General features: G+C 33.9%; 2 protein-coding genes across 2 annotated transcripts; both read left to right on the top strand.

Annotated features, from left to right (window-relative positions):
* The first annotated feature begins 3,698 nt into the window (after positions 1-3,698).
* Positions 3,699-9,685, top strand: LOC106117606 (synaptic vesicle glycoprotein 2B). The gene is made up of 11 exons (XM_013311986.1): positions 3,699-3,809; positions 4,158-4,319; positions 5,358-5,520; positions 5,802-5,923; positions 6,152-6,393; positions 7,006-7,157; positions 7,503-7,629; positions 8,069-8,203; positions 8,379-8,524; positions 8,715-8,842; positions 9,337-9,685. Exons 1-11 carry the CDS (start codon positions 3,755-3,757, stop codon positions 9,399-9,401), a joined length of 1,497 nt encoding a protein of 498 aa, XP_013167440.1. The 5' UTR covers positions 3,699-3,754; the 3' UTR covers positions 9,402-9,685.
* A 632-nt stretch (positions 9,686-10,317) lies between these two features.
* Pxt (chorion peroxidase) lies at positions 10,318-16,012 on the top strand. The gene is made up of 15 exons (XM_013312595.1): positions 10,318-10,515; positions 10,988-11,155; positions 11,321-11,490; positions 11,720-11,858; positions 12,071-12,217; positions 12,400-12,573; positions 12,677-12,873; positions 13,037-13,223; positions 13,328-13,525; positions 13,783-13,927; positions 14,032-14,191; positions 14,387-14,545; positions 14,992-15,196; positions 15,472-15,586; positions 15,711-16,012. The coding sequence occupies exons 1-15, from the start codon at positions 10,404-10,406 to the stop codon at positions 15,778-15,780; spliced, it is 2,346 nt and encodes a 781-aa protein (XP_013168049.1). The 5' UTR covers positions 10,318-10,403; the 3' UTR covers positions 15,781-16,012.
* Positions 16,013-22,065: the final 6,053 nt, after the last annotated feature.

Raw genomic sequence — 22,065 nt, 5'->3', positions numbered from 1 at the left:
TACTATATTTTATTTCTTTATTATTCGTTTTATGGAATATTCTAAAATAACTCGCAGTCTGACAAAATTGATTAAAATCTGGTTAAGATATAAGAAGTCCAAATGGACAAGGATGACAGACAGACATATTTATTGGCTATTCATAGAGAGGGCAGCAGTGCGCGATTATTTTTGCGCGAATGGGATAGATATGGGATAGGTTCTTAGTATTTTATGAATATATTAGGTATATCTCGGCAATAACTTCAACACACGCTGATTCGTATTCATATCGTCATTATGATAAGTGTATAATTGTTACTTGTTTTAAAAAAATAGTAGTTTATATTTTTATGTCATTTTTTATTCATTGATAAAAATTGCATATAGTTATATAGTTTTTACATATCGAATACTTATGAATAACTTAATATAATAGGTACTAAGACTGTCTTATTTCAAATTAGTTTTAATTTATACACTGACCTTTTTATATTATAAATATTCCATGTTATTTTGTTTTTATTAAAATTAATTGTTAGCGCTTGGAAAGTTCCATTCCGTTTTACGTTTTTGAGGTTATATTATCATGCACATAATACGCTTGTTGCGGCAACGAATTGGATAAGTTTAAAGGTGTATTTTAACGCCATCTAGCGTTAAGTAGACAATTTAAAATTTAAACGGTTCACGTTGTCAAAAAACACTCGGCGTAACAATGAGAATAGTCACTACTTTTTAAAGGCACATTGTCGGTCGCAGAATAGAAGACCATTGATGAAGTTAGGTGGGGTTATAGCTGTAATCTTTATTTGTTAATAGTACTTAACTAGGAAATTTTTATTTCTACAAGAATACCACCCATATAAAAAAGAACTCCGCTAATTTGTTTTGCGAGTAGGGTGGCCAAGTCGCTAAAACTAGTAGCCGGACAGACCAGCTAGCTTGTCCGGACATTTGCGTAGAATGCCCAGACACCCTATTTTTGTCTGCGCACGGCCACTCTTGTTTGCGAAATGTAAAAAGCATATCTAAACCCGGACACTCAATCGAAAAGCCTATCTGTGTCCGGCTTTATCGGGACGCCTGACACTGCTAGATGTCCTGAAAGTTGCCAATTGTTTATAGTAGGTTCTTAAATAGTATATTTAAGTTTCTATAAGGAGATTAATACTATAATTTAATATGCGAGAAGATATTAAAATCAAGATATTATGTAATTTAAATTATATAAAGAAACAATATTTGTAGATCTTATGCGTGTTACAAAGATAAATACAGGTTTTATGTAAGGTACTGGTTAAGATAACTCTTGTTATCTCTTTGATGTTTATAATTTATGATACAACTAGCGAACGACTACTATAAGATTCTCTATACAAAGTAAAAATAACCGTTGGTTTCTGAGATGAAAATCTTATATGTAAAATTCTCGTGTCACAATTTTCGTTCCCATACTCCTTCGAAACGGCTTGACCGATTCTCATGAAATTTTGTGAGCATATTCAGTAGGTCTGAGAATCGGCCAACATGTATTTTAAATTACGCGCGGACGGAGTCGCGGGCGACAGTTAGTATCTGTATAAAAATATCGACATAAATCTTTGACAAAACAGAAACAACAATGTGTTTAAACGAGCATTTTATTCTCAGAAACCCACTATAATATAAATTTATAGCGTTTATAAGTACAGTATTATCTGAACTTCATTTTGTTTCAGACGACAATTTTAGGTTATAAGTGTAGTCGCGTACGAAAGCGTGCCCGTGGCCTCGATATGATGCATAGGAGGAACAGAGGGGTTTAGTGGGTATGCTTCCCATCCGGAAGCGAATCCCACATAACTACCGCGTCCCCCCCGGAGCGCGAAGTACACATAAAGCATTCCCCTCTAAAAAAATGTTATAAGTATAGGGAGGACGTAAAGACCTGCTCAGAAATGGACTCAATGCGTCCACAAGCCATAAAATAACAAGAAGCTTTTGATTATAAACGTAAAACTCCTGGCTTTTCGGAGATTTAATTACGAGCAGTTTGTTCTCGTATGACGCTATTGCTTTTGTCAGCATGACGCGGCATTTTCATGATTCAGAATAACAAAAGTCGTGATGGAATATACCACTGATATTGTTGTAAAGCAAGTGCTAACACAGTGGAAACTGGTTTGAAACATAAACAATCTTGACACACAAGTCGTAGTAATGGAATTCGAAAATGATTTCTTAGTTGCGATTTATTACTAGAGGAACTTCCGTCTTCGATATTTGCTTACAAAAGGATCGCGTGAAACAATGAGATGTAACCTTTTTATACAGAAACAATGATTTCTTTCTAATCGAAAATAGGAAGTCCTTTTAAAAATACTTTAATAACGAATATTTATCATGTCAAATTGAAATACTATGATCCAAACAATATATCTGGCCCGGTGAGAGTTGTTAGCGATGTTTTTTTCGGTCAGTAAACATGCCACACTTAAGCTTTAGATATTTATCGTACTAAACCAATTTAATAAATATGTAATTTCTGTCGCATAACTAGAATAGAATTAAAATTTCATTAATAAAGGAATTTAGAAACTGATTATTGGAATACCTAAAGCTCTTTTTCTTCCAGTGCCTCTTCAGTCTTAAAGGTTGGTGCATACTTGGACCAAAAGTTAGGAAAATTTAATTTTTATCACTTTTCGAGTCACTTATGAGGTAAAAATCCGTTATTGCACTATTTTCGTTTGTTTGATAAATAAACGTGTTTCACGAATTAGCGAAAAGCTACAAAACTAGAATTAAGACAACATGTTACTTTTAAATTTACTTCCGTTAAAATAATGTGTTGATTTTTGAACAATTTTAGAACACGAAAACCGTCAAAACGCATGTTCAAAACACATTGATGTCCCTCTTATTATTTTTTAAAATTACTAGTTTTTCTTGTACTTTCTACTTACATTTAAATTTAATTATTATGCCAATCTTAACGTAGTTCTAACTCCAATATGTAACCAAATAATAACTGACTAATTTTTAATTAATACATGATAATGATCGATAATCTGTGCACATCCCTAGTTTTCTAATCGATAAATGAGATGCACTAAAATTGCCAGCACTAATAGATGTACGTATAAATATCGTAAGGGAATTGGCGCGGCCCAGTGACATTGTGCGTGCTCTAGTTTGTAAGTGACATTGAATTAAAATAATATTAAATTCTATCAAAATAAAGTGATAAAGGGTTAAAAAATGGGTGCTACAAAGTTAGAAAAAATTACATTCGAAGAAGCTTTAACTATGACGGGTGAGTGCTGTGACGAAGAGTTGGTGGACATGTCACACAAAATAGTAAAAACTGAAACAGAACGCATATTGTTACAACGACGAGATGCGTCGCTTATTCTTTAAAAAGCGTTTAAATGTTAAAATAAATGCTTTTTGCTTAGTTCAAAATATTTAATAGCTTTAAATACGCACTTTCTTTTTATAAATTAACTATGAATAAACAAATCAAGTTGTTTAAGGTACACTATACTACTAAAGTACTACAACTTCATTCATAGTTAGTGACGTTCATGTTTCGTTATCGATGTCGTAAGTGCCGTACTTTTTATCTTATATATTCTTATCGATATTTTAAATATTCTTAAATTAACATCTCTATATGATTAATTGTGTATATAAAAAGCGTGACAATCTTTACTCGACTCAGTAAGATGATTCGAGTGATAGAGTGTTGGTGATTTTTTTAAAGTTAATTTCTTAATTAAAGTATTACAAAATGGTGGTTAAGAAATTAGAAAAGGTGTCATATGAAGATGCTCTTGAGATGACGGGTAAGGTTTAGTAAATTGTTTTTACTAAATAATTTACGTTTCCTATCAAATGCCTAAAAAAAAAAGTTATTAATCAATATGGAATTTTAGAAAAATGATCGTGTTTTAAATACAACCTTAACGGAAGTACAAGATTTGCTAAGATACTTTTTAGGACCTATAATATGGTTAAATAACCGAGCTTATAACAACACACAACTGAAGAAATTGCATTTAACAAGAAAAAAAAGAAGTTAATTAAATTTAGAACTCTGACATGTGACGCCGGGAACGTAGATTTTTAGTGGCTGTCGAAGTGTTAAGAACGGTTAAAAGTTGAAAGTTTATACATGGATTGTTTTTTCCCAGGCTTTGGCAAGTTCAACTATCTAATGCTCGCACTTGTGGGCAGCATGATCATGGGCATGGCCTCCGAGATCTTCTCCGTATCGTTCCTTGTGACAGCGAGCGCCTGTGAACTGGCCACTGTCAGCTCCCAGCAGGCGCTCATAGCAGGCACTCCTTTAGTCGGTAAGTAATACTATAATCAACATATCAAAGTTTTATCTGTATGTTAACGGGTCAAAAGAGCAGCGAACTTCCTAATATTAAGTGACGTGACGATGATATAGTCAAATAATTAAATTTACTTACCATTGAGGCTCGTATATCGTACAGAGAACGTATGTATGACAAACTCTTGACCTGATTACAAGTCATAGTGGTCTCACCTGGTAGGAAATAAATGTACTTGACTACAATCAATGTATCAGCAACGTCAGAGGAATGCAAATGCGTTATCGTCTTTTTAGGGTCATTTACGTTTTTTGTCCTAACTGCCCAAATAGGGTGATTTCAGAAGATTCTTCGACAACATTTCGTTTAGATCGTCTTGTACTTTCAATGACATAAAGTACGTTTGCAGCATTTTGATATTTGCTTGATTGTACTATTACATCATAGGATAGCACATTATAAAATTAGAGAATGATACAAAAGAAAAATAATTATAAAACTAGATAAGACATAAAAATAACATTAATAAAATTTAAGTATTTATAAGTACTCAGTAAATTATTAAAATTTACTGAGTACTTATAAAGATATAGAGCAGTAGTATAACCTAGTAGTTCAATGTAAATGTGAGTTTTCTACTGATGAAACACTTGAACAAATATAAGTTCTACCATCCCTGCTATTTTAGGAGAATAACAATGTGTTTTTGTACAATGGAGATAGTAAATTTGCGTGCGCAACGACACAGATTGTGTCTAGGCCTCCTATAATTTCTTGGATATCTTGTGAGTAAAACTCCAAGGCGTCACTGCAACAATGTATTTTTTACTAGATGTCGCCCGCGACACTGTCTGCGTGGAATTAAAAAATATCTTAATGAGTAGCCTATGTATTCTTCCAGGCTATATTTTAAAACTATTCCAAATTTCAGCGAGATACATGCAGCCAGAGTTCCAGAGATACCTTCTAACAATGATCCATCTATCCGTCTAACCATCCAAATATTCGCATTTATAATATTAGTATGAATCATCTTTCATCTTTTGGTTTCAGGTATCATAGCATCGTCTCATTTCTGGGGTTACCTAGCAGACACGCAGGGCAGGCGCAAGATACTCAGCGTGTCGCTGTTGACAGGGTTTGGTGCGGGTTTCCTCGCCACCTTTTCACCGAATTGGATTGTTTACATGCTCCTTAAGTTTGCCTCGTCATGTGGGTAAGTGAATAGTTGACATCAATTTTCATTACTTAAATTATTAAACAGTGGTTAGAAATAGAGATTCCCATTTTTTTGTCGTACGCCCCAATAACAATTTATTGGTATTGGAGAACTGCAATTTATCTTCTTTGAATTTTGAATCCTTAAGTTTATTACCCGCCATCCTACATCTCATCTGAACTTTCTGTAGACTACAAGGAGTCTCTCTGGATTTTGGTCATCACTAGTTAAGAAGTAGCTCTTTCTCTAGTGAACAATTTGTTGTCCCTTTCCGATAGCGTGGCCGGTACGTACGCGCTAGCGCTCACCCTGCTCGGTGAGTGCACGCCACACACGAAGAGGACCACTATGATCGCTTACACCACTAGCATCTTCCTCATCTGCACCGGCTCCATGGCAAGTAAGACTTTCGTCATCCTATGTTGTACCAATGATCAAGATTGAATATGTCGGACCCTTCTACTTTGGTTTTAATTGTAGTTAATTTCCTTCTGTTTTTCTTATTTTTTTACGTACAACCCCATTCTTGAACCCTTTAATTTAAATCCTTTTTTAATACCTAAGGCCAGTCATACAGAAATGTGGCATTTTCCTAATACTAAGTTGTTTTTTTTTGTTTTTTTTTTAGTTATAACAATACCAGTGCTGCCGCTTACGTTCTCATATTACATCCCGTACCTGAATATACACTTCAATTCCTGGCGACTGCTTAACATCATCTACTGCATCCCGTGTGCTCTAAGCGGGCTCGGTGTACTCAAGTCCTACGAAAGTCCCAAGTACTTGCTCAGTGTGGGAGAAGAAGATAAAGCTTTAGAAATACTGAGAGGAATAAATGCTATTAACAACGGGAAAGACGCCGAATTCAAGGTTAGTGGTATATCCAAACTTTATGGCGGCTTGCAATATCGCACGAGCTGTACAGAACACAATAGATATTGGCGGGACATGAAGGGATATAGAAGTGCGCAAATTCCTCCACTGGCAGTGGTCTCACCTGAAATCTACTATAAAGTTTGAATCTTGTAATACTCCATAAACATTGTATTTAAATTATCATAATCGTACATCACATCACATCTTTCGTCACTGCACAATTGTGATGACCGATTGACGATCATTTATTTTATATGTTAAAGTACTCGTAGTATTAGAATTTAATCCTGACCTACATTAAAACATTGTAATCCTTTACGTACCTATCTTAAGTGGTTTATTATCTACAATGTTAAACGATTTAATTCACTTTTATACACATATATTAGTAAAACATAAGTCTTTTTCAATAGCTTGGCGACCCAAGGTCATCGGCGCACTGCGCACTGCCCACCCCCTCATCCCGCTGCGCCCACTACACTAAAACTTGAGTTCTGCGCCGCTACACCCGCGAAATTAAGAGCCGCGAAATTAGCCTAGAAGTTATACGAATTATAATCTATAGGGCGTTAGTAATAAAAGTTGAGTAGTAAAAAATCTTTCCAGGTGATGTCAGTGACCTTAGACGAAGACAGAAAAGCAACTGACGTGGTAGGCCTGTGGGCGTCACTTAAATCGCAAACGACGCCGCTACTCAAACCTCCGCTTTTGAAGAAAACTTTGCTACTGTCTTTGTTGTTTATCATTGTTTATTTTTGGTAAGATTACTAATTAATGTATGTATCGTGTCTCGCATTCGGTCTCGTACCCTTGGCGGGATTATAAATTGCCTATTTTCTATTATCTATTTTATAAAAAATTCTAGTTCAACAAGCTGTTTACAAAGTTGCAAAAAAGTAATGAGATTGAATGTGAATGGCTACAGAGGTAGAAGACCAAAGAAAGTCTGGATGAATTGTGTGAAAGAGGATATGCATAAGAAGGATATGAATTCAGATATGATGACTGATAGAGAGGTATGGAGGAGTAGTACATACCGTGCCGACCCTCCGTAGGGATAAGAGCAGGATGATGCATCTGTTTAAAATTGTTAATTGTTTTAGTTTGAACCCGTACATGGTATGGCTGCCGTACATAGCGGACGGTATGATGCGCGCCATAGAACGAGACGACAGTAACATCACATTCTGTCAAATGCTGCAGACTTCACTTGACGTCACTAAGACACAGGTAAGGATATAAATATCTATCGACGAGGCTAACTCGTCAAGCAAGAATATTTGTAACAAGCGCCATCGTATCAACATTGAGAAAAGTGTTTACGTTTGTGCAGGCGTAAAGTAAATACAATAAATATCTCATACTAATTTTGATATAATTGTGGATGTCGATACGAAGGCGATGGCGATTCAATAAACAGGTATCGCCTTTCTGAGGCCGAGACGTTCATAATTTAGTTCATAGTTACAATTAGTGATAACGCCATCTAGTGTTGAATAGATTGCAATTAATTAGTTCATAATTTCAGACCTTTGACAAGCTATCTTCATCGGTTGTCACTTCTAGTTATTGCACTTTACAAATTTAAGAACAGATTTTAATTTTTTTTTAATATTGAACAATTGAATAGATATTTTCGTTGGTTTATTTTATATTTTACTCATTTCAGACAGCGAATTGCGGCTTGGATCAAACCGCCATGATAATGGTGTTCTGTATTGATGTTTTCATGGCTATACTGAACTTAATCCTGACCACAATTATGACTTGTACTGGAAGGAAAACACTTCTTATTTCACTGCAGGTAAAGTTCAAGATACATTGCTAGAAGTTTATTCTGAACGCTTAAAAATGTTATGAGCTATTCCACATTCATCGACAACAAAGTTTTGATAGTTTTCGATAGATGGCGGTTTTGTTAACAAAATTTGAATCCAAAGCTCCTTTGGCTTAATTATATTTAATTTTCATTTTACCAGCTATTGTCTGGGGTAGCGGGTCTGCTGGTGAACTTAAGTAGCAGTTGGATTGTTAGCAACATCCTCTTTATCATCTACGTGTCAGGGGTTCTCAACTTTGGTTTCCTGGCTACATTCGTCGTCGATGTTTTCCCTACATATGTCAAGTAAGTAATTTTTTTTAAGTAATGGTATAATTGAAGCTTAACTAACGACTGAAAAAGTTTCCTAGACACGGAAAACGAGTTTATTCGGAAATTAAATCGGTCGACCCGATTCGAAGTGGTGCGACTAACAATCACGTCTTATCACAAGATCTATATATGGGTAGACATATTATGTGGTGATGTTGTTCAGGGCGATGGCGGTGTGCCTGTGCTTAATGGTGGGACGTGGCAGCTCGGTTCTAGGCATCAACATCCTTAAGGCGCTGCTGACCGACCACTGCCAGCTCTCTTTCTACGGCTTCGCTGGACTTGCTATAGGTTTGTGCATTTCTAGTGGATTTCTTCTTATTATTATTATTTATTTCTATATTTTTATTTATTTATCGTATTCTTAATATAGAACATTTTATATATAAAATAGAAAATTATATAATACCAAATATATTATATTAAAAATAGAGCACCACCGGCTGCGGAATCCCATAACTCAAGCAATCAATGGTCAGGGCTGCAGAGATAGGAACCTTTTCATTATTATTACTATTATACTTCCTATCTTATTATTATTATTTGTATTTAGAATACAAGTGAAGTAATAATCCAACTTTCTCAGGATGTTGTAATAGTATAAAAGCACTTTGAATGCTAAGAAAAATTTTCTTTTTGATTCGTGATGTACTAGAAAAGGTGTAAACCTAAGTGATAAGCTTTATTATTAATATACTTTCCCAATCTTTTATTTTTCAATCTATTACGAACAAGTCTTCATGCAATGGAGTAGTTATATCTGATATAACTATATTCTTTTCTAGTTGGAGGGCTGATAAGTTTTCTTCTGCCATCGGACTTAAAGAAAAAGAAGAATGTCGAACCTTAATCTGTTATTTATAAGTATTTTATGTAAATGATATACGCTGGCTGTGATAATGACATTTAATGAATACGGGGCGAGAGAGAAGTAAAATCAATTTAAAAATTGAAAGCGCAATAATATAATAACAATACGTTAAAGTTTGTATTTAAGAAATAAAAATGCTGTAAAACGCTAATCTTTTAAAATTAAATTCTTCTAAGACTTGTTTTATACGTATTGTTGTCTCAATTTTGTTAAAGAGTGTGAAAGAGATGGCAACATGTTTGTACACAAGTGAAATGTAAAGCTGGTACGCGGTTTGTGTGCCCTGAACTATTTGGTGAATAATTTTTAAATATTATTTTAATAGAAATGCGAATTACTTTACTCAAGTAACTAAAATTATTTAAATTGAATAGAGGCTATTAAAAATGAAATATATCGTACATCTTTTGATATATTTATGTGATATATTGAGGTTGTCATGATAAATATATATTTTTCAAAAACATTAATTCTAAGTCTTATTTTAAACCTTCTATATCACTAGTTGTCAGCCGCGACTCTGTCCGCGCAGAATTAAAAATAAACACATAGCCCATGTTTTCATCCAGAATATGTTCTGTATGTATGCCAAATTTCATGAATATCCGTTTAGGCGTTCTGGAGATATCTTCAAACATACATCCATCCATCCATCCGTCCATCTAAACATTCGTATTTATAATAATAGTAAGATTGGCACTATAAAAATATAATGACAGTATCAAAATGTGGATTAAAATTTAATCTACCTACTATTAATTTCTACGTTAGTAATTTTGGACCTTAACCCAATCAAAATACGTTCCAAATCACTATAAAATCTCTGACATTGACATTTCCATGTCCAATTTTTTTATCATTCTACCCGCTGAAATATTCTGTTTATTGAAAGTTTATAATATCTCGTTCATTTATATCGCCATAAGGCGACAGATTACACGTGTCCTTACTATGTGATCGTATCTAGGATTTATATACAATATGTTTACATTAAAATCAGTGATATATATATTTGTGTATATAACGGTTGTCTGTCCGTTGATAAAAGTCCAGTGTTACGAAAGAATAGATCTTAAAAGATATGATGAAAATGGTAAGTTTAGATGCTTAATTACTTAAGACTAACTTTATACAAAATATGTATGAATTGAAAAACGAAAATGTATTTGTTGGTTTCTAGTAAATTATATATTTTTTTTCAAATTATGAAATGATTTCTATTATTCTTCAACGAATAAAAATCATTTTAAGATTATACTTTTATTAAGTTCATATTCCATGAAAGTCTAAAAACCTATAGTAGTAGAATTGTTAGACATAAAATCTGTCTAAATGCTACACAGAGAGTTGTAAACCCTTAGTATAGGTTTAGATCTATACTAAGGAACTTGCTTAAGTGAAGCATGACCTATGTATAAGTATTAAACGATTACATTTTGGTTAATTATATTTTGATGCAAACTAAGGATAAACGTAATATTGTTAACACCTTCAGTCACTTGCATGGAGATTTCTTTTTAAGACGAAAATGTAGCATTCAACGTGTTAATTATGCGCTTTTTTAGAACACATACATAGTCCACCGCCGTGCGACGTGTGTCCGCGGAAAGGTATTTGTGTCCCCAAGGTGCAATGTCCTGCGCATGTTCGACCAAACTCTAACAACCTTCTGTGTCATCTAGAAGGTTCTGGAAGTATTGGTGTATGCTGTTTTACTGGTCATCATCATGCAGGTACAATTTTTTATTGACAGACTAACTCAAAAATATTTGAGACAGCGATTAATTACTTCGCAATTGGTATTTCAAACGGATTCTGTTTCCAGTGCCGCAAATTATAAAACATATTGTTATGAGAAGACAATATTAGAGTAATTATTACTTGTGATTTTTTTACAGCGGAATCTGATCGTAAAATGCGCACGTCCACAATGAGCATAGAAGATATGAAGTCTGCTCATAAACTGTCACATCAGAAGGTCGCAGATTGGCTCAGAACAGCAGAGAAATTGTTAAAAGATAACATCACTATTGTGGATAGTACTGCACCTAGTTATGGACATTATTTGGTAAATATTTTGCATGTGAAAATTGTGTAATACTTTTAAAATAGTCATATTTAAATTTTACAAATAATAAATGACCTTTAGCGCCTTTTAAAAAAATAATGCAAATTACATTTCAGTATAAAATTGCCATTTTTTTATACTAATGCTTTTTGATGAGCATGACAATTTTTTTTTTACACTTCTTTTGTTATCATCAATGATGCTTATTAAATAATAATTATAATTACAGTCAACGGTTACATATGACGAACGAGTAAAGGACTTGGCTCGTGGTGGTTTGCTGAACATGTTTGCTGCACAGGAATTGAAGTCTCGCCAGGCTATCTCTGAAGATGAACTGGCCTTGGGACTCACCGATTACACAGATGGTCCATATTTTTGTATCATTTTAAGTTATTTAATATTTACTGCTTTCACGCAAACTCTGTACAATCTCTGGCAACAAAGTGTTAAAAGTTAATTTAAGCTTTTTAACCTTTAAGAAAAAAAATTACTGTGTTCTGGTGCGAGTTTCAATAACTATAAATATTTTAACTTCGTATAAAAACAAAATATACATTAAAAATAATTTTTTTTTCAGGGCCATATTGCCCACCACAGCCTAATTGTCTACCTACAGACAACCGATACAGAACTTTAGGAGGGGAGTGTAACAATGTCAAAAACCCGAGCTGGGGCGCTGCTAACACAGCCTTTGAAAGATTACTGCCTCCAGACTATAGTGATGGTAAGATTAATCTTATTTAGATTCATTAAAAGGGAACAAAGATATTTGCAAGGTATCTTCTATTATAGTCGATGTTTAAAGAAGTTTCCGACCCAGAAAAATTCGAGTAAACAAAGGGACTGCCATCTAGAAAATAGAATGATATTTTACACGGACATTAAAAGTAGACTCTTCACCCCCAGGTATTTGGGCGATAAGAAAGTCATCCTCAGGTCTTCCACTGCCCAGTGCGAGGACAGTCAGTCGTCGCATTCTGTTGGACGCCAGCAGTCCCAGCCGTACACACAACCTCATGTTCATGCAGTTCGGACAGTTCATCGCACATGACATCAGCGCAGGAGTTGTTTATACGGCAGGTAAATTAGAAGACAAAAAATGGTATCACAAAGTACAGACATATTATATTAACCCAATAAAATGAATAATCATTCTTATAGCAGATCAATTGGTAATTTACAGAAGATAACAAGCCGATATCGTGTTGTGCGGGAGACGGCGAGGCGCCCCTTCCTCCACACCTCCAGCATTGGGCCTGCGCCCCCATTGAGGTTGAACCCAACGATCCCTTCTTCGATCACTTCCAACATCGCTGTATTAACTTTGTTAGGGCACAACTGTCGCCTGCTGGGGATTGTTCCCTTGGATATGCGAAGCAGGTGGGTATTGCACATATGTACGTAATTATCATCAAAATCTGAAAATTGGCACAAATATTGAATACAAGAAATGGAAGTTGCATATAAGAAATCAAGTATTTGTTACAATTCAAAACCGTGCTTTTACATGTCAAATCATTTTAGATATCTGTTATAATTTCAGATGAACGGCGCGACTCATTATCAGGACTTGTCGCATATTTACGGCAGTACTAAAGAGAAGACAGATTCTTTAAGAGCTCCGGGAGGTTTACTTAAAGTATTCAAAGATTACGGTAGAGATCTTCCACCTGTTACAGATAGGAAAGAATGCTTGTCAGATAAGGAAGGAGCTGTTTGCTTTGACTCAGGTATGTTAGAGTACTAATTCATAGTTATTTTAACACTCTACGAATATTATTAAGAGATCTGAGGATACAAGATTCCTTGAATTTAATCCTTTTAAATATTTCAGGCGATAATCACGCCAATCAAATTCTATCTCTAACTGTACTTCATACCATTTGGACGAGAGAGCACAATCGTGTAGCGAGAATTCTCGCCACAATCAATCCGAAATGGACAGAAGACACGGTCTTTATGGAGACCAGAAGGATACTTCAGGCAGAATTTCAACATATAATTTACAATGAATGGCTGCCGTTGCTACTTGGTGAGCATGTCAATGTACATATTTCATATATTTTGCTAATGCCAAATCGGTCGTCTTTCGCCATTTGTACACAAAGAGCGAAACTATTGATCCATATACAATTTCTTTGCAATCAAAGAAGTCATATCACAGATCTGTGAACAAACACCTTATACATGCTTTCATAACATCAACTTTTCATTTTTTCAATTCGATGGGATTTCATTCTGGCTTAAGAATAAGGCTTAATACAGTAAGTTGATAACTATTTCTTTCAGGTCCTCAAATCATGCTGGAATTTCAACTGCTCACTTTTCCCGGATACTCGCCAGGATACGACCCTCAAGTGAACCCGTCACTTACAGCTGAATTCTCTGCGGCTGCGATGCGATTTGGGCACTCTATTGTAGATGGGAAGATTATGTAAGATTCTCGTTTCGCTTTCTTTTTTTGTCTTTTGAATCCTGTCTCAAGAATGGTCGTTATGGCAAATATAATAGTTTGTTATTAAGATATTTCTATTACAGGGTACCTAATTCAAAAAGTGGCGAAATTTATGAAACTATATCTATACCAGAAATAATGCACCAGCCTTCACGATTGCGACTTTTGCCTTTTCTGGACAGAATTCTGATTGGACTTTCCATGCAGCCGATGCAGTCAGTTGATCCATTTGTTACGGAAGGGGTCAGTTAATTTATACATAACAAAAGACTAACTTTTTATATTTAAGTAGCCAACGAACTCTCAACTTCATACACATTATTACCTCCGGTCTTAAAATAGTCCATTCCTGTAAATCAGTTGTAGATCTCTTCTTTGTATCCACCAAAAATGTTCTCAAATAAATTGTCATTAGATTAAGTAATTTTTGTTTTTCAGTTGTCTCGTTACATGTTCCGTGGCGTAAAGCCTTATGGATTAGACCTTGCTGCTATCAACATCCAGCGAGGCAGAGACATCGGCCTGCGTCCTTACAACCACTACAGAAGACTTTGTGGCCTTAAGCCCTTCACCGACTTCAAGCAATTCAGTCCTATTGTATGTATCTTTGCTGTAGAGAGGAATCTTCTTTATCTGTAACTTTAACTTGACCTTGACATCTAGGCCAAACATTTTTAGTAGCCTTTTTTCAAAAGTTAGCAATATTCTTTTAGGTTCTGCTTAGTTGAATGATCCTTCTTAATCTGTTATTTTCAACAAAGTGTACAAATGTATACTTTGGTGTGTAATTATTACGGTCCATTGCACAATCATGATTAATTAGTAAGACGGAAGATCGCATCGGTCGGAAGAACCTTGTCACTACTCATAGAAGCGAGACTGTGGTACTCCAAAAACTGGTTAAAATGCGGAAAGAAAAGTTAATAGGCTTAAAATAAACAAATTGGCGACTAAGCAGGCTAACTTAGAAAAGGATTTTAAACGGGATGATTATTAGAAAACTCTTGACTACTTTCCAATGATTAAGACTTCCTTTATTTCAGACTGCGCAACGTCTTTCATCAGTTTACCAAAGTTCAGAAGACATAGATCTATGGATCGGTGGTCTCCTAGAAGCACCTGTGGAAGGCGGTGTAGTCGGACCAACATTCGCCAACATCATCGCTGACCAGTTTACCAGGCTTAGGAAGGGGGATCGATATTTCTACGACTATGGATCAAATATTAATCCAGGAGCATTTACACCAAGTACGAATCTCGTAATTAACTAACCTTAGTTAATACAACTCTTACCGTGGGTTCTAGAGATCAAAATCTTTGTATAAAATATCATCGTCCCATTCATTGTCTTTGACAAAACAGAGACAACAATATGCTTTAAACGGGATTTTGGGCTCAGAAACTCACTTTTAGTCAGTCAGTACTAATATGTATCGACTCGTAAATTCGAAACTATATTTTAGGCCGTTTGTTACAAGTATAACGATTTGAAACTAATAAATTTTTCGGTGGGTTTTTTTTAGGTCAACTAGCAGAGATCAAGAAAGTAACATTTTCAAGTTTGCTATGTGATAACAGAGATGGAACGGAATTTACTTCACAGACGCCGAATGCTTTCTTAAGACCTAATCTACCTGGGTAAGTACCTAAATTGATTCTTACTTAAATTTGACCACAATGACAATAAATAAAAAAGATAATGAAATGATTTTAACAAGGTTCCATATACCACTCTTGTGTTAAAAACTTTTATAATTTTCAGAAACGAACCTGTACCATGCGACAGTCCTCTTATACCAAAAATGGATCTAACTAAATTCAGAGAGATTTAAACTAAAGCTACCAAATATTGAAACAAAATACCACAGGCCATAACAGAAAAAAAAACAAACAATTGTACAGTACTTTGCAATATTTTGGATTGTATTTTTCTATCTGTCTCAAAGGTTTAGAAAAAGGATTAGATTAAATCGTTTGGTATACAATAATGAATTTATGTGATATTTTCTTTATTTCTTTTCAAAACACTTTTATAATTTTTTTAACTCATATACACCACAAATGCTTCTGTTGCAAATGTCAGACTGATTTTATCTTTGATAGTTTATAATTTTGCTTGTGATTTTCTTTTTTGCAACATAAGTATTTGTTGTATTTGTACTTACATTTCTTATTACCATCTCATATTTATATTATTTTTATTTCTAATCTATGACGTCATAGTTACCCGATCTTTGACGGACTGGATTTTATATACTCTTTGAAAATTTTTTTTCAGCTTTCTTTTGTTCTTTTTCTTATGAATTATTATTGCATATTTTCATTATTGTAGGAACAGTTCTGTACCTGGTTCAATGATTTTTCAGCGATAAAAAGTCCAAGAACCGGGGGTTTAATGTATTGCGTGATGGATAGGAAAATACATTTCTTATTTTAGTTGATTTTTAAATTAATGTTGTAAAATAAACGTTCAATTAATTTTTTGATTTAATTAAACAACTTTAAATCGCGAATATTAATTTTGTTTATATGATTTTTTCTTTTGTACATGATTTTTATATCCGCATGGTAATAATAAATAAATTACATCTTTTTTACGAACAGAAAAAAATATCTTTTGGTATCTTTTTGTATATTTTAGCCTATAAGGGGTTCTATATACTGGCAGGATGCGAGCGGTGTCGTCTTTTTTAACCAACTTCCAAAGAGGTGGTTGTTTTTGCAAGTGACTGTACACAACATTAGTTAAGTAGTTTGTACAAAAATGGCTGTGGTTTTTATTACTTCTAACTTTAATTGATAATATTCTGTCGATGAAAAGGAATATTTTTCCTTGAAATTTTTTTTTGTATCTGAAAGTAATGTAATTCACATGTAATTGTATAATTCATTTTAAAAGTCAATTAATTATTGTACATTTTTCAATGATTTAAAGACTGTAGTAATTTTTATTGTTTTGGATATTCATAAAAAAGAATTATGGAAATTTATAATTAATTGATTTTAAATTAAAATAGCAAACAAACTTAATGGTTTTATTGCAAATTTTAGCCCCTACAAAAATTTACGTTTCAGTTTTTCCAACTGGACTGTTATTTTCCACAACGCGAATCAAAAAAAAGGTTTGTTTTCTTTTCATGTACAAAGTAAATTTAAGAAACTAGGTTGTAAGTCAAAGTAAATATACACATTTAGATGCTTTAAAAAAGAAAAGATGTAGTCGTAAACTGCAACAACAATTAAATGTTTAAATGAATGGACAATAACTATTAACTAATACACGTTGTTATAGCAATTGGTCGTTAGAACAATTGATTCCTTTAGAGTTTCTCAAAGCTTACAGCCAGCTCAGGAATCGATATATACAAATGACGTCATGAGACTACGAGTCTTAACCTAAAAATTACACGAATACAGCTTCAAAATATATACCAAAACAATGTATAAAAAGTAAAATATTACTAATATTATAAATGCGAAAGTTTAGATGGATGTTTGTTAGAATGTATTTTCAGAATGGCTAAAGGTTCTTTCCCTGAAATTTTGCATAGATGCAAAGCAAAGTCTGGAAGAACAGACAGGCTACTAATTAAGTTTTTTTTTAAATCACCGCATAATGCCGCAAGCGACAGCTAGTCCTAAATAAATACTGTAATTCGTTATTAATAATTCTCATAACTAGTGCGTTTAACATTTAATTACCTACATTATGTAACAGTGATGTAAATAGTGTAATATTTTTCCTTGAGTCAATGAATTTTTTCTATAGACGTAGAGCTTCTGCTAAACTTTTAAATTATTTATAACGTACTAGTATTAATCTTAAAGAGCGTCGGTGGCTCAGTGGTTAAGCACTTGACTTGCAATCTGCAGGTCCTGAGTTCGAATCCCGCCATGTACCAATGTGTTTTTCGATTTCCGATTTACATATGTACATTTATCCGACGTTCATACGGTGAAGGAAAACATAGTGATGCAACCTGCACATATCTGAGAAGAAATTCAAAGATATGTGTGAAGTCAACCAACCCGCACTTGACCAGCGTGGTTGACTATGGCCTAATCACCCTTAACTTAGGGTAGGCTCCGAGCTCCTCGGTGGGGACGTATAGTGAGCTGACGACGATGATGATGATAAATCTTGGAATGTTCTTAACGATGACCGTACACAGACATATGAAACACGTGAATATCGTTATCACCCTCATACTCTTGGAGAATAAAAGAGATAGGCAATATGTTTTAGCATGGAAGGTGGAAAACACTGTAAGGATTTTCTTCTGCAAACATTTAGTTAAAATGTAGATGAAATCTAATCTCATCTCATGTTTTGGTCATTTATATTTTAAAGTTTTTTTATGTTTCATCCTTGACGATGTTTGTCATCAAATCTTGCAAATTAAAGAACTACTTCCCATGTGTTAATGACGTCATAATGTTATATCATGATGTTATCGTGCTGATGTGGTGATAGAGCTGGATCATGGCCGTAGAATTCACAATGAAAGTGAAAGGGGTGCCCTCATCGAGTTTGTGCTCATTTAAATTGCCTTGAATATTAGTTCTTTTATTTAACTAGGTCTTAATTTAAGCTTCTTTTATTACAGTTTTGTATGTATGCGTACGAAAGAATTAAAATGTTTGTATGAAACAATAAAATCGATAGTACCACGAGTCGATGGAGTGTTGCCATTAAAAGCCTTGCGTAATTTTCTTCTAATAACATTTATCGAATCGCAAACAAACTGAGACATTGACACGCACGTGGCATTGCGGACAAGTACTTGTGTCATACGAAAAATTAAAAAAATAACACAACAAAAGTTACGTGATGACTTTAAGGTTTTATAAAATTATTGAATTTACTTTTACTATTAGCACACGATTTCGAAATATATCTCTTTCTTTATACCAATAAAACAGAAAAGTATTTTATGCTAGTACAATACGGGCTTTATCCTTAGAGTAGAGTAGTAGGTTGATGCGTACCACAAGCTGTTGACGACTATGATAATAAACAATTAAATTATGAAGAATCGCAAATAAATCGTAATTCATCTTTTCTCGGAAAGCTTTCCCGCTTAGCAACAAACACAACTGAATTCTATAAATAAATACGCCAGTAAATACGATAACGGATAAGTTTAGCTTTCACGATACAAGATGCATCTCTTCCATGCATCAATGACATTAAATAAAAAAGTCGTGCGTGTGTCTGTCTGACTCGCGCTTCGCTGAACCGACGCGCCCGACGATAAATTAAACGCCGAATATTGTCCGTTACCTTACGCTAAATTTAAGGTGTATTCACACAACCGGATTAGTTACGTGCTCTATTCGATTCCACTTCGAAATTGATTTGATTCAATTTTGTGGGAGGGTCTTGATTATTCGGGCTATGGCCAAGTGCCTTTGCAAGTTAAGTTTAGCAATATTTAGGACTATATCAGTTAATAATTAGACCTTGGGCCTGTTTTTAGGTTATGTTACAATAACTTGCTTAGGGAGCTATCGGTACGTAAAAATGTTCTGAAATTGCCTTAAGAAAAATAAAACCTTGCCAGGAAAGGACGTACACATTTGTTTTTTTTTATGTTAACGTAAAAGATATTGTGTTTGACGTATGAAGATAATGGATTCACCATTTTTAATTGTTGTAAAGTACAATCGATATTGTAGGTCCGTGTGGATAAATCATTGTTATATTTCACATTCATCATTATGACCCTGAATTGAAAGGTCCTTTATCAATGCAATTGTTAGAGGTCCAACAGTAATAATGTCTTATTTCTAATGTGAGTAACAATACATTTTAAAGGTACGTATTTACACGGCAAAAGAAATATTTTATAAAACTTGTGAAGTTTCTGGACATATATACGGATGGGTACGCACGGAACGCGACAAAACGCTGCGTTTTCAGTAAGTCTGGTGCTGCCCTTACCTCAGGGATTGTACGTTAAATTCATCAAGTATGAAGTCAAGTAACGCATGTTCATTTTTGGGGGCGCGGGCTCAAACACAGACACGCAAATTACTTGATCCTTACTTTTGTTTCTTCGAAATCATCCAACAGTGTACTGTCGTGGAAGAAAGTACGTTATACGTGCAATTTTTAAATTCATATTGTTTTAATTTCGTTCTAATGGAGACAGAAAGAAGAACTTGTATACGTCCAGTCATGTTTTAGAGTTGAGAGTTTTATTTAACAATAAAATTAATAAAGTACACTTTTACTTTCTGTTTTGACAATTAGACTATTTTTATTTGATTACGTTCAATTTAAATTTAAATCAAGAATTTATTAAAAAAAAAATTTGAATGAATTAAAAAAAAATGATTTCGATAACACTTTTGTGCGCAACAGTCCAGGTTCAAAGTCAAGGTGTGCCTTCACGTTACATGTACATACAGAATTTGATTTATGACTTGACTGTACACAGCACACGGTCATCGGTCAGTGCCGGAGCCTCGACTCCTGAGGGATTCGATTCCGGGATACGGTGTTTTATACATTTTGTCCTTTTTTGAATATAACATTTTAAATTACTTTTCAGTCGTTCTGATGAGGTTGTATTGTTAGCGTATCAAAGTTTTTCTTTTAGCGTGTCTTTTTAATAACTCAGTTTAGACAATAAAGCTTTTGCATTTCATATACAAAAAAAAAATAATTATATAAATAAATTAAGATTTTAACGACTACGAGTAATTTATGTTAATCAATATAACTATAACTTTATTGGAGTCCCTTCCCATACTTTTATAATGAGGACAGAATGGGTAGGAGAGCTGGACTCGATACAGGATATGAATTGGAAAAGGAAATATGTTTTTTTTCAGATTAAGTAAACATGTTTTTACACAGTACGTTATTGCAGTTAACCTGCTTAATATTTTTGTCTCTATATCCTCTCTCTCTATATAGGTATATAAAATTATATCTTAATATTGGTTGAGTTTTACTTAAGAAGGGGTTTTTGTAAAAAAAATATCGAATCGATTTAATGCAGTAATTTATAACATTAAAAACAGTTTAAATATTGCCTTTATTATGTGAACATCTTTAATCAATAATGTACCGTTATGTCTGAATGACCTAAAACTGTTTAAAATTAACGTCGATTTAGGTCTCATTGAATTATATGAAGCACGCAATCTGCCAAAAAGAGCGTCGGTGGTTCAAGGGTTAAGCACTGAAGTTGTAATCTATAGGTCCCAAGTTCGTTTCCCGCCATGTAGCAATGTGGTTTTCAATTTTAGATTTACATATCTTATATCTTTAAATGAGCAATTCTTGTATATATATACGATTTCATATATATCGGCTCGAACGATTTTCATAAAATTTTGTATTTAGGAGGTTTCGGGGGCGATAAATCGATCTAGCTAGGGATCATTTTTAGAAAATGTCATTTTATTCGTGTTTTATCGATAATCAACTTAAACATAAACTTAACTTTTTCTATCGGCAAGATCGAAAAATATTATTCATATTTCATCATTTTATTAGTAATTCGTACTTAAATATAATTTCCAAAAAACACAATTAAAAAAAAACCGAGCTAAGCTCGGTCATCCAGGTACTGCACATTTAACCGACGTTCTTATGGTGAAGGAAAACATCGTCTATTCCCATTTATAATATTAGTAAGAAAAGAAGAAGTAGGACTAGACAACGAAAAGAAAGCCCACATAACATAAAATTATTTAGATAATAATTTTTTTGATTATTTTTAATAAATCTAAGAACGTACAGCCTAACTACTGAGCTGCAGCGATCCTTAGATACTCGTTCATGAAAGGTAGTCATTTAGTATACGAAGTCTACTTGTAAATGTTCATAGATCTCTGGACATATCTCATTTGTGTGTAATGTGATTTTAATAATCATTTACTGGACGCAGAGTGAAAGTACGGAGATATCGCCAGGCGCCGCGCCGCGCAGCGCCGGTGCTATTTACGACCCGTTTACGATGTTTGAAATATTAAGTCTTAGTCTATTAAAATGGTATAGGCAGCGAAAAGAACTATTCTTATTTCAAATTTAAATTAATTAGTATAATTGGGAAAGTTCAGATGTATGGATCGATGTTTATAAGAAGGTTTCTCTAGAACGG

Source organism: Papilio xuthus, unplaced genomic scaffold, assembly GCF_000836235.2.
Source record: "Papilio xuthus unplaced genomic scaffold, Pxut_1.1 DF829567.1, whole genome shotgun sequence".
Taxonomy (NCBI): domain Eukaryota; kingdom Metazoa; phylum Arthropoda; class Insecta; order Lepidoptera; family Papilionidae; genus Papilio; species Papilio xuthus.
The sequence above is the reverse complement of the archived record's forward strand: the minus strand, read 5'-3'. Positions and strand labels throughout refer to the sequence as shown.